The sequence below is a fragment of the Arvicola amphibius genome, chromosome 9 (assembly GCF_903992535.2).
Source record: "Arvicola amphibius chromosome 9, mArvAmp1.2, whole genome shotgun sequence".
Lineage (NCBI taxonomy): Eukaryota > Metazoa > Chordata > Mammalia > Rodentia > Cricetidae > Arvicola > Arvicola amphibius.
In genome coordinates, this window is record NC_052055.2 from 58479239 (window position 1) to 58492170 (window position 12932).

The window sequence follows — 12932 nt, forward strand, 5'->3', positions numbered from 1 at the left end:
CTTTCCAACCTTTTTCTTTAAACAAACAAACAAACAAACAAACAAACAAAGCCTTGCTATGTAGTCCACCCTGACCTGGAATTCACTATAGACCCCATGTGGGCTTTGATCTTTGAACTCAAGACATTCCTGCCTCAACCTTCCAAGTATAGGCATGTGCCACCAAATCCAGCCACGACACTGGATTTGACAGTGACTTATTGGATATGATACCAAAATGACAGATGAGTTATTATATGATATTATGATACCAAAAATAGATGAATTGGATTTCAACAAAATTAAAGACTTATGAGCGCCACAGGACAGTATCAGCAGAGTGGAAAGCTCCTCTGGAATGGAGGGAACATTTGGAACTTGTACCCTAACAAGGGATTAATATCCAGATTACACCATAAGAACAAACAACACAAAATGAATTCTGTAATCTATGCTCATTTCGGTGAGAAATTCAAAGCAGCTCAAGTTTTTATTCAAGGAGTAAGCACTGCCAGGCACCCGGGAGGCTGGGCAGACCGGACTGACTGGGAGCTTAAAGGTAGTTTTTTTTTAAAAAAGTTGAGGGGTCTGGAGGAATGGCTCAGAGCACTGACTGTAACTCTGCCCCAGAGGATGTGACGCCCTCTTCTGGCTTCCTGGGAATACTGCATGCACACAGTGCACAGACACACATGCAGGCAAAACACCCATGCACACAAAAGTAAAAGAAAAAAAAAGAAATGTGTGTGTGTGTGTGTGTGTGTGTGTGTGTGCTGAGTGTGTATATAGCCTGCCTAGCGTGCACATGGTCTGGGTTCAATTCCTGGTACCAGAAAAAGAAAGAGGACAGGGACAGAGAGAAGGAAGAAAAAGAAATAGTTCTTGGTGTCTACTATGTCCCAAAGGCAAAAAAAACAAGAAGAAAATAACCAGCTGCACATGGTGGCACAGATCTGCATCCCTAGCCTTGGGAGGCCAAGGGAGGGCAGCTGCCTGTGGTGGCACAGATCTGCATTCCCAGCCTTGTCTTTTAAAAAGTGGGCGCTGCGGGTGGTGGCGCACACCTTTGATCCCAGCACTCGCACTCAGGAGGGGAGGCAGAGGCAGGCGGATCTCTGAGTTCGAGTCCAGCCTGGCTACAGACTGAGTTCCAGGACTGGCTCCATAGCTGCCGGAAAACCTTGTCTTGAAAAACAAAAAACAAAAAACAGAAAAGAACAGGCTTTAGGCAAGCCAATAGAACAGCGGTTCTCAGCCTTCCTAATGCAGACCCTTTAACACAGTTCCTCATGTTGTGGTGACCCCTGTAAAAGGGATGTTTGATCCCCAAAGGAGTCTCAACCCACAGGTTGAGAACCTCTGCAGAGGAGCATTTGCTTAATTAGTGACTTATGAGGGAGGTCCCAGCCCATTGTGGGTGGGGCCATTCCTGGGCTGGTGTTCCTGGGTTCTATAAGAAAGCAGGCTGAGCAAGCCACGAGGAGAAAGCCAGTAAGCAGCATCCCCAAGGCTTCTGCATCAGCTCTGCCTCCAGGTTCCTGCTCTGACTTCCTTCTATGATGAACAGCAAAGCTGAAGTGTAAGCCAAAAGAACCCTTTCCTCCCCAAGTTGCTTTTGGTCATGGTGTTTTATCACAACAATAGTAACCCTAACTAGAACAGAGATCAGCCATGTTAACTGCCCAGTGGGTGGTGGCAGTAATTAACTATGTGTGTTCGCGCATGTACACATGCATGTGGAGTAACAAGACAGCTTGCAGGAGTTGGCTTTCCCAATCCACGATGTGGATCCTGGGGTCAAACTCAGACTATCAGGCTGGGCAGCCTGTGCCTTTATCTGCTGAGCCATCTTGCTGGTTCAGGTAGGAGCACTGAGACGCAAACAGACTGGAGGCAAGAGCTAGTCATAGACTTGTCTGCCCACACGGGACCATAGAGTCTAAGGGGTCTGATACTCACAGAGTGGGTAGAGCAAGAAGATGCCCAGAACTCGGTGCTGGAGACTTAACACTTAGCAGCTTGGGGAGGAAGGAGTTAGTGACCAGGAGCAGAGAGTAGGAAAACCAGGAGACTGCCAGAGAGGCCAAGGGAAGAAATATCTGGGAAGGAAGAAACGGCAAGAGGTCACGGGAGGGTAGAGGGAGAGACATTTCCTCAGTCAGCAGCACAGGCATCTTGCCATCTTGGCAGTCGTCTTCCGTGATAAACAGAACCAACGCCTGTCACTATGACCACTGCCTCCTCTTCCTCTACGGCTACTCCCATCTTCACTTTGTTGAGACAAGGCCCCATGTAGCCCAAGCGGCTTGAAACTTGGTATGCAGGGGAGGCTGGTCTTAGACTTCTGATCCTCCTCCTTGACCACCCAAGAGTTATATAGAAATGCACCATCCGCTTCAACCTCAGTTATTTAATGGTCATTTAAATCATTTCCAATTTTTCACCATTTAAAATAGTGCTTTGGTGCATATCTCTGTATATTGGCTTTTTCCCAACTAATATATCTTAAGAGACTGCCTTAGGTAGGAATTGAGAGACAGGGTGGGCTGCAGTTTAAATGACTTAGATTGGGCCTTGAACTTCTGTTTCCACACCCTGTACATAATCATCTGCCGTTTATTACAGCAACGATACAGTAAAGAGCCAGGAGCAATCAGCACATAGGCTTCGAGTTAGGTAGTTGTTCTTATATTGAGCTTGCTTGATACATATACAGAGGTTCCCTTTCCTTTGCTGTCCGAAGAGAACTACAAATCTTAAAACACAAAAATACTCTGGTTGTTTGCTTCCATTTTGTTTTTTGAGATAGGGTTTCATAGCCTTGAACTTGGTATGTAGCCCAGGCTGGCTCCCTCCTTCCTCCACCTCCCAAGTGCTGGGTGTGCACCAGCGTGCCCAGCTCTCTTTTAAATGCTATCCAAGGGGGCTGGGAGAGGGCAGCAGAGCCTTTGACTGGAGTTATGGTTGGGAGCTGCCAAGTGGATGCTGAGAATAGAACCTGAATCTTCTAGAAGATCAGCCAGTACTCTTAACCACTAAGCCATCTCTCTTCCCCCTCCTCCTTCTTGAGACGGTTTTCTCTGTGTTATTCAAGCTAGACTCCACCTTCCGGGCTCAAGGGATCCTTCTCATGCAGGCTGGTGAAGCTCAGCACACCAAACTCTCCTGCAGTGTTGGGAATTCAACCCTTACTTGGCTGGGCAAGTGCTCGACCACTGGGCTGTCTTACCAGCTCTGAGCGTAGCACCAGAACTCGGGACTCAAGGCTCGAGTTGAGAAAAAAGGATTTGCAAAGATATTTCTCTAAACCAAGTGTGACAATATTTGTAATCCCAGAACTCAGGAGGCTCTGAGTTCAAGGCCAGCCTGGACTACACATCAAAATGCTGTCCCTCCAAAAAATAATTCTATAATAAAATCTCATCCCTTCCCAGGTTTCCTGTGTGGAATTTAATCTCGCAACTGTTGGTTACTGAGCAGCTGTGAGGGAGGCAGCTGACAGAGGGTATGAAATTATCTGGGGTGCAATGACAGCGTCTCAGATATGTCTAAGGCCAGAAGCCAGAGTTCCTGAGTTATGACTCTTGCTTTCAAAGGGAACTCGGAGCCAAAAGAAGAAAGAGTGGAAACTCCCAGGGTTTAGGCAACTGTTTTCTCCTGGAAAATTTCACCACAAAAATGTGAAAGGGGAGCAAAAGAGGAAGCAATCCAGGGAGATCTGAAAGCCTTTTCATTGTTATTATTAAAGAAGAACACACTTGAGAGCGTGTGCTCACACACACACACACACCCCAACTACACCTGCACCCTCTTTAGTAAGGGGGTTCAGAAATAAAGATATACTAGGTTCAGCAGGAGCCATGAGAAGGAAGAGACACAGCTAGTGGGGGCTGAGGGAGCAGTGTGCTGGATGGACCAATTCCACATCTTAGCGAGTGACCTTTCTTTAATCACGATTGCTGAGCCTTCAAGTTCCTCATCTGTCATACTGGGACAAAGGCTAGGCAGGTGTGGTTTCAAACTTCCGGCTGCAGGTCTCTCATTTCAAGGCTATCCTACTTAAAACCTGGAATATTAAAGCGCTCAGCACGGGGTCTGCAGAGCAGGGTCCTAGGCTCAGTGCTTTTCAGAACGGGCTCCAAAGGTTCTTCTGAAGACCTCGGGGAGGGTAGCTAGGAAACAACAAGGCTAGAGTCCCTCTCACTTCATAACTATTTAGCCAAACAGGAAACTTGGGCAAGGAAACCAAACTCCACCAGTTAACCTTTAGGGTCACACGATGCAGAAACCACAGGGAAGAGAAACCAAAGCTAACTTTTCAAATGCCCATAAATAGTCCTTTTTGGTCAGGGTCAATTTATACAATGATGTATAAAGCAGGGGTTTAAAGAGTTAAGCGTGGAGCTATAAAGAGCATGAGAAGTAGGCTCTGTTGCGGGAAAACTACCTTTTTGTATATATACTGTAAGATGAATCCCCTCTCTAGCGCTTCTCTGTGTAGCCCTGGCTCTTCTAGAACTGGCTCTGTAGACCAGGCTGGCCTCACACTCAGAGATCCGCCTGCCTCTGCCTCCCGTGCGGTGCTCTAATTTTATTTATTTTAAAGTAAATCTTTTTTTTTTTTTGGTGTTTTGAGACAGGGTTTCTCTGTAGCTTTGGAGCCTGTCCTGGAACTAGCTCTTGTAGACCAGGCTGGTCTCGAACTCACAGAGATCCGCCTGCCTCTGCCTCCCGAGTGCTGGGATTAAAGGCGTGCACCACCACCGCCCGGCTTTTAAAGTAAATCTTTAAACAAACAAACAAACATAGTTCTGCAGCCATCTTTAGGAATATATAGTGAGTGAACTCTAAAGAACTTAAAGCAGTATTAGCTGCATGCTTCCTTTTAATAGGAAACCTAGAGCTGGGCAGTGGTGGTGCACGCCTTTAATCCCAGCACTCGGGAGGCAGAGGCAGGTGGATCTCTGTGAGTTCGAGGTCAGCCTGGTCTACAAAAGCTAGTTCCAGGACAGACACCAAAACTACAGAGAAATCTTGTCTCAAAAAAAAAAAAAAACCTAGAAAAGAAATCCAGGCTGAGCCCTTCATTTTTACTGCCTTGGACAGTATTGCCTGTGTTTTATTACTAATATTTAATAATATTTGCGCGTGTGCACACACGTGTTCCTGGAGAGGCTGGAGGAGGGCACTGTATCCTCTGCAGCTAGAGTTAGTGGGGTTGTATCACCTGATGTGGGTGCTGGGAACCAAACCCCAGTCCTGCGGAAGAGCAGTCTGCACTCTTAACCCCTGAGCCATCTCTCCAGCCCTGGCTGCCGTTTCTATGCCTTTATTTTCTGCTCCCCGGAACATCCCCACCACGCTCCCAGCCCACCAAATAAAGCTTCACTCGTCTTCAAAACCAGTTCAACATGTTAAGAAAAATGCCTCAGGGAAAAAACGCTAAGCAGACAAACTCAAATATTAACTCAAGCAGGTTTTCTCTACTACAAAACAGGGATAATGCCCTTCCCATGCGGCTTTTGTGAGGGCTAGAAATATGCCATGGAAGAGTGCATGCGTAGCAGCATCAGACATTAGGTTCATACTCCATGGAAGAGTGCATGCTTAGCACGCATCAGACATTAGGTTCATATTCCATGGAAGAGTACATGCTTAGCAGCATCAGACAGGTTCATACGCAGTGGAAGAGTGCATGCTTAGCACGCATCAGTCAGTTAGGTTCGGTCACTAGAATATCTCCACACACACACACAATAAAAGCCTTGTAAGTTGGTTATAAGCAAATGCATTCAGGATTTACATTTTATCCATGCAATTTGCTCTTAGAACCTTCATATAGAAAAGATAGCTAACCGACTAGTTTATGGAGAAGGTCATGTGATTTCTAAGGTTCTTTCTGCAAAATTGAGACCACCTCCAATGCTGACATCAGGGAGGCAGAGGCAGATGGATCTCTGTAAACTTGGCCTACATAACCTATTTCCAGGCCAGCTGGGGGGCTGCAGAGGAAAACTCTGTCTCCAGAAAAAAAAAAGCTGGAGCAGTAGTTAGGAGCACTTCCTGTTCCCACAGAGGATCCTGGCTTGATTCTCAGCACTTACACATGGCTTACAACCCATCCATAGCTCCAGTTCCAGAAGATTCGACACCTCCAAGGGCATGAGGCATACACGTGGGACATAAATCCTGGCAAAACACTCATATACATGCACAAAAAAAAAATAAACAGAAAAAGGTACCAAGACGAATGACCTTTTCTGACTTTCTAATGCGTGTCAAATCCTCATGAGAACTGGCTAGACAAGAAAGGGTGGGGTAAGAAGGGTACTGAGGGGATAAGAGCTTAGAGAGCCCAGCTAGGGATAAGTCGAGTGCCAGCGAGACCCCATTGCCATGTGCAGAGGGAGCCCTAGGCAGGCCCCAGCACAGCACACAGGAAGAGCAGGCATCTCAGCCACAGTTAGAAAGGACAGAGGGACTCACACTCAGCCTGAGATACTGAGATTTCCCAGTCAGCCACTAGATCCTCCCCCAGTCAAGGCAGCTCTGTGACCCTGAATGTCACCCCCGAGACCCTGAATGTCACCTCCGAGACCCCAGGTATATGTTACCTTCAGGTTCTGATGACTCTACTTTGTCAAACACGTTCACATTTTCTTTCCCTGAGCTGTTGTACTCAGGTTTTGATTTTCAAAGTAGAATCCCAGCAGAATAAACAAAAGTTTTAAAATGTTCAAAAACAGCCAAGAGGAGAGTGTGTCACGGAACTGACTAACCGTGCAGGGCAAGGGTGTCCTGGTGAAGCCCAAGTGCGCAGCCAGTACGAATGGAGCACGGGCGCAGCCAGTATGGATGCAGAATGAGCATGGGCTCTAACTAGAGGCTCATTTTCCAAACACGTCCTTTCTGCAAAGGGTTTTGGATAACAGTAACTGGGAGATGAAGGCAAGGGCATGGAGACGGTTTGAGAAGTAGAGAAAATCAAGCAATTATGAAGTAAAGTATTGGGTCAGTGATGTGTACCAGACTCATCCATCGCTAGAGGAAGCACTGGCACCGGGGGCATCGATAAACATGGGGATCTTATTGCTTTTGGGGTTTTTTCCCTCCTGTATCTTTTTACTTTTTTTTTGGCTTATCATAACATTTGCATTTGGAGGAAAGAAAAGTTATTACTATACTACACAAAGAAAATCTTTCTTACCTAAAAATGACTGTCATTCTCTCAATGAAGAACAGTAAAAAGGAAAGTAAGCTAAGAGCTAAGTGCTCCACTGAAGACAAGAAACTTGCTTGGAGTCTGGCAGACACTGCAGGAGAGCGGGGAGGTTGCTGGGGGCTCGGTAAGATGCAGGTCTCCAAGCACAGGCTTAGGATTTCAGAACCAGATATGACAAAGGATGGAGTCAGTACTGGCAATGCAGGAGAGCAGCCATTGCGACTCCTGGCCCCAGAGCATTTCAGGGACACACGTGTAGAGAGAGTAGGCAACACAAAAAGCAAGTCACGGAAAGCCGGCGAGTCACAGAAAGCCGAGTGCAGTTCAGGTGGGCTGAGTCAGTGGAAGGGTAAAATGGGGAGCAGTTTCTGGGCAGGACAGGGGGTTTCCAAGGCCCATTAATCACAGCTTCTTGCTGTCTCACATGCCTTTTCTTTCTTCCCATTCCTGTGGCCCCCTACCCACCCCCAACAGCTCTCCCTTGGGTTCCCACGAGAGCCCCATTAACTGCTCCATGTTACCATCTCTCACCTTCCTAATAAACCTTTCACGCCGTTGCCAGAAGCATCTTTGGGAAGTACAAGTCTCATCAAGTCGGTCTCCCTGCATGGAAACTTTCCATTGCATTTTGTTGGTAATTTAACTAAACCCGAACAGTGGCACAGCCACCCAAGCCTACCATCTGGCTAAGTGAATTATACCAATTCCTTCCTGTTCTGGTTTTGCCACGACAGATTGCTTGCCTCCCTATTCCCTCCATCACGTCTGAACTCCACACACCTCCCCTTACTCACTTTGTCTATGTTCAGGTCTTATTTCACAAGTCCTCCTCCTCTGCTACCAGCGACCACCCACCCACCCCCACCCCAGGGAGGGATCACTTGGGTCAAGAAGTAGAGGCAGGAATTTCAGGCTTATCCTCGGCTACATAGCAAGTTCCAGGCCAGTCTGAGCTGGAAGGGGCTCTGACTCAACAAAAGAAATCTCTCTGGAGTAGTTGGGCCCCATTGTAGACACACAGAGTAGAATCTTTGGAAAGGCCAGGGAAGCCTACAGAAGATGGTTGAAAGCATGGTCAAGCCCAGTGCTGACAGCGGTGGCGCACGCCTTGAATCCCAGCACTGGGAGGCAGAGGCCGGAGGATCTCTTGAGTTTGTGGCCAGCCTGGTCTATAGAGCAAGTTCCAGGGTAGCCGGGACTACACAGAGAAACCCTGTCTCCAAAAACCATGGTCAAGGGAACTGGGGTTGTAGCTCAGTGGTAGAATGCTTGCCTGGAATGAGCAAGGTCCTGGGGTTCAAGTCATAGGATTTAAAGGGAAAGGGACAAGAGCCAGGCGGGGGCGTACTACGCCTTAGCATCTGGGAAGCAGAGACAGGGGAATGCGAGTCGAAGGACATTCTTGTCACATAATGAGGTCTAAGACCCTGTCTCAAAAGAAAGGCTCAAAGGTTCCAAATATTCAGAAGATGGAGCCAAATTCCACACCCTTTCCTGTGGAATACAAGCCGGCCTTAGCGACTCACATCAGAGAATATGGCGAACGTGATCATCCCAGGCTAAGGTCATGAGCAGGCAAAGCAGCACCTTGTAGCTCCTGTCCCTCCTCTCTGGAAGCTTGCCTTTGGAACCCAGCCACCAAGCCAAATAATGGCATGAACTCACTGTGTGTAGGTGTTGCTGGGACCCCAGGTGACAGCCAGCATCAATTTCCTGGTTTGTGCATGAGCTTCCAGATGTCTGCAGCCCCCAGTTTGTGAGCCTCCCACCTAACGCTAAGCCGAGAAGAGGCACGTCCAGATCAGACAGTTACAAAATACTGGCATTCACTATTTTATGCCTCTAAGTTTTAGAGATCTAGTGAGGCTGGACACGGCAGGCAAACATGCCCTGCTGAGTTATGCCTCTAGAAGGATGAAGCACTGGCTGGTCTGGAATTCTTATTTTTAAATTTATTTTATGTGTATGGGTATTTTTGTCTATATGTATGTCTGTGTACAATGTGTTTGCCAGGTGCTGGTGGAGGCCAATAGAGGGTCTCAGATGCCCTGCAACTAGAGTCACAGATGAATCTGAGCTGCCATGTGGGTGCTAGGAATTGAACCCAGATCCTCTGGAAGAGCAGTTAGTGCTCTTAACTACTGAGTCATCTCTCCAGCCCCTGCTCTGGAATTCTTTCTATAAATCTGTCTGGCCTTGGGCTTGCAGAGATCCTCCTGACTCTACCTCCCAAGCGCTGGATTAAAGGCCTGCACCACCGTGCCCAGCCTATTTATTTTGTTGGGTCTCAATAAGTTGTTCAGATTGGTTTTAAACTCACTCTGTAGCCCAGGCAGGCCTTGAAGCTGCAATCCTCCTGCCTCAGACACCCAAATACTTGGGAATACAGATCTCTGACAGTAGGCCATGAGTTGTAGGTTTTGAGACATGGTCTCACTATATAGCTAATGTGTTACCTCAAAATAGTGATCCTTCTGCCTCAGCCTCCTGCGTCTGGGAGTATAACATATGCACCACCATGTACATCAGGACTTTTATTTTTTTTTTTTAAGACAGAACTGGAATGTAGTAACTAGTCTAGAAGAAATGCTCTTTAATTTTTTTTTTTACATTATATTTCTTAGTTGTTTTGTTTGATTGTTTTGTGTGTGAGCACACCACGCCTCCAGGGCAGAGGATAACTTGTGGGAGTTGTTTTCTCCTTCCACTCTTAGGGTCCTGGGGATTGAACTCAGATTGTTAGGGTGGATGCCAAGGGCCTGTTGGCCTGCTGAGCCATTTTACCAGCCCCCAGGAGTCTTTAGATCAGGAAAGCTGATGGATCTAAAGGAAACTAAGCCCCTGAGGTCTAGGATTAGGGCTTAGTAGCTTTTCTTCTTCCCATATCTTTCTTGAAATGTGTATGTTTTCTTTTCAAGTGAGAATGGTATTTTTTGACATCAAATTGCAGCAATAGAGAATGCGTAAGGATAGAGAATGCGTAAGGAAACCATAAGGCTGCCTGAGTCTTGTCCCCTGCTGCACTCTACCTTAGGAGATAACTGAGGTCAGCCTTTGCCATGTAACAGGTATGCAAGAGATTCGCTATCAAAGGAAAGGTGACACCGTGGGTCACAGAAACTTCCTGTTGGTGCTTAACTATATTCTAGACACAGCTCCTAGAATCACTGTCTTCACGTCTTTCTGTTTTCATGAGAGCCGCAGCTTCCTGGTAAGAAACCTCTAGTGCAGCAAGCCCACCACCTGCCCTGGGCTCTGCTCACCAATGCCATCTTCGCTTGCTCTCTCTAGTGTGTAAATGTGTATGGACCATCCCTTCAGCACGTGTGTGGCACCTCTGTACAGCAGCACATTTGTGCACAACAGCACCTACTGTGCACAGCAGCACCAACTGTGTACAGCAGCACTTCTGTGTACAGCACCTGTGTACAGCAGCACCTACGTGCAGCAACACCTACTGTATGCAGCAGTACCTGTGTACAGCAGTACCTACTGTGTGCAGCAGCACCTACTATGTACAGCAGCACTTCTGTGTACACCAGCACCTACTGTGTATAGCACCTACTCTGTACAGCAGCACTTCTGTGTACAGCAGCACCTACTATATACAGCGGTACCTACTGTGTGCAGCACCTACTGTATATAGCAGCACCTACTGTATACAGCAGCACCTTTGTGTACAGCACCTACTGTGTACAGCGGCACCTACTGTGTACAACGGTTCCTACTGTGTACAGCACCTACTGTGTATGGCAGCAGCTCTGTGCTCCAGTCACTGTGATCTTCACTAAAAATACAGATGCAGAGGGAGCAGGAAAAGTCCTCAAGCTGAAGGTCAGTGGAGAGGGTGGCAAACTGCAGCCCCAGGCAGGGTTTCTCAGTGTAGGCCTGGCTATCCTGAAACTCGCTCTGTGGAACAGGTTGGCCTTCAACTCAGAGATCCACCTGCCTCTGCCTCCCGAGTGCTGGCCACCACACCTGGCTGGCAAATGTTTCTCATTTTCTTAAAGGGCAGGTGTTTTAGACTTTTGAGGTGATAGTCTCTGGTCACACTCAGCATCTCCGCTGGCTTAGTGTGAAAGCAAAGACAATCTGCAAGTGGGTGTGTGAGTTTCAGTAAGGCCTCGTTGGCTAAACCCGACTGCCTACCAGGCACTTGAAATGCTACAAGCATAACCGATAAGCTGAATTTTAAATGACATTTAAACTCTTCAGGCGGGAAATGTAGCCTAGGGATGGAGGAACACACCCCTAGCCTGTGTGGAGCTCTGGGTTTGTTCCTCCTCCCCACCACCCCCAGGGCATGGTGGCTTACACCAAGAAACCCAGCATTCAGGAGGTTGAGGCAAGAAATTTATTTACTCATGAATGCAAACCCAGTCTGGGATACATAGTGAGTCCCAGGTTACCAACCCAGGCTATAGAGTAGGGCGAAAAAAAAAACCCTAAAAACCAGAAAACTGGGCTTAGTGGCGCACACCTATAATCCCAGCTTAGGGGAAGGATCCTCTGACTACAACATTCTTTCTCCCTACACTGCATAAACTCCAGGGCTGCTTAATCCAGCTTTTGACATTGCCTCATCAATTTTCCTGACAGGTGGTAAAACCTGCTCAAGACAGATGGTCCTTTTGGGCCAAGATCAGCACTTACTTGGAGAATATTTCCACAATTGCCGATGACTTATTCTTGTTGACAAGAGAAAGTTCTTTGGCTGTTACTCTCAGTGACAGGGAAGTCCACTGTCGTCTATTAAATGGAGTTGATTCCATCTTGTCCACAGCCTCTGAAGCACCTATGGAACAGAGAAAGGGGGGATATTAAACATAGACAAGGAATCCCAGCACGCATGGGTGGGCAGCAGAATGACCAAAGCGGCAGGCCACACGCCTCTGCTGCTTTTCCAAAGCTTGTGTGACCTCGGTCAAATGAGTCAGTATTTTTGGGGTGCAGTTTCCTGTAAAAGGAGGTCAGAATAGATGATCTCGAAGGTCCCTTTTCAACTCCATCATTTTATCACTGACCCTACTATGCAAATATCAGTTGACCTTTCTCTGAACTCAAGTCTGTTCCAAAGTCACATTTGGAGTGAAATCTTCCCAGTTCTGGAATAACATCCTAGGAGAGATACAGCCAACATCTCACTAGTCAAGCACAAACCAGGCTCCGCCTATGTCTACATGGCTTTTTGTTCTGTCCCTCCCTCCTTATTTCTTTCTCCTCTTTCCCTCCCTCCTTCCCTCCCTCCCTCCCTCTCCATTTCCCTCTCTCTGTTTCCCCACCTTCTCTCCCTACACCAAGGAACATTGACCATGTTATCACTGTTATTCTGGAGAGAGCTAGGGACATTGCGAAGCATAAGAGAAGGAGCTGGGCAGGCTTTGATGGTATTGAGAGTTTGTTACTTTGAATAAATTCTATCTGGGGCTTGTATACAGCTCAGCAGTAAAAAACTTGCCTAGCATGGGCAAGGAAGGCTCTGGGCTCCAACCCAGTGCTGCAAAGCAGACAAACAGATACAAAATGTTTGAAACTGGTGGAGTCTTAGGGACAAAAATCATTAAACTGAGTGTGGTAACCCAAGCCCTGAAAGAAGAAACTGTTTCCTCTCGTCCTAGCTTGAAATTTTTAGATGTCTGTAAGTTGGAGTGAGTACCTGTAGCGGACAGGAGGCAAGAAAGGGGCCCCCAGAGTAGATGTGAGTATGTGGGGGGGGGAACTCTTTGGTGGG

General features: G+C 47.3%; 1 protein-coding gene across 1 annotated transcript in view; it reads right to left on the minus strand.

Annotated features, from left to right (window-relative positions):
* Lima1 (LIM domain and actin binding 1) overlaps window positions 1-12932 on the minus strand; it is a 105119-nt gene that overhangs the window by 57835 nt on the left and 34352 nt on the right. Inside the window, exon 2 of the mRNA XM_038342958.1 lies at window positions 11855-11996. Coding sequence (XP_038198886.1) covers window positions 11855-11973 — 119 coding nt within the window. The 5' untranslated portion in view covers window positions 11974-11996. The remainder of the gene's footprint in view (window positions 1-11854; window positions 11997-12932) is intronic.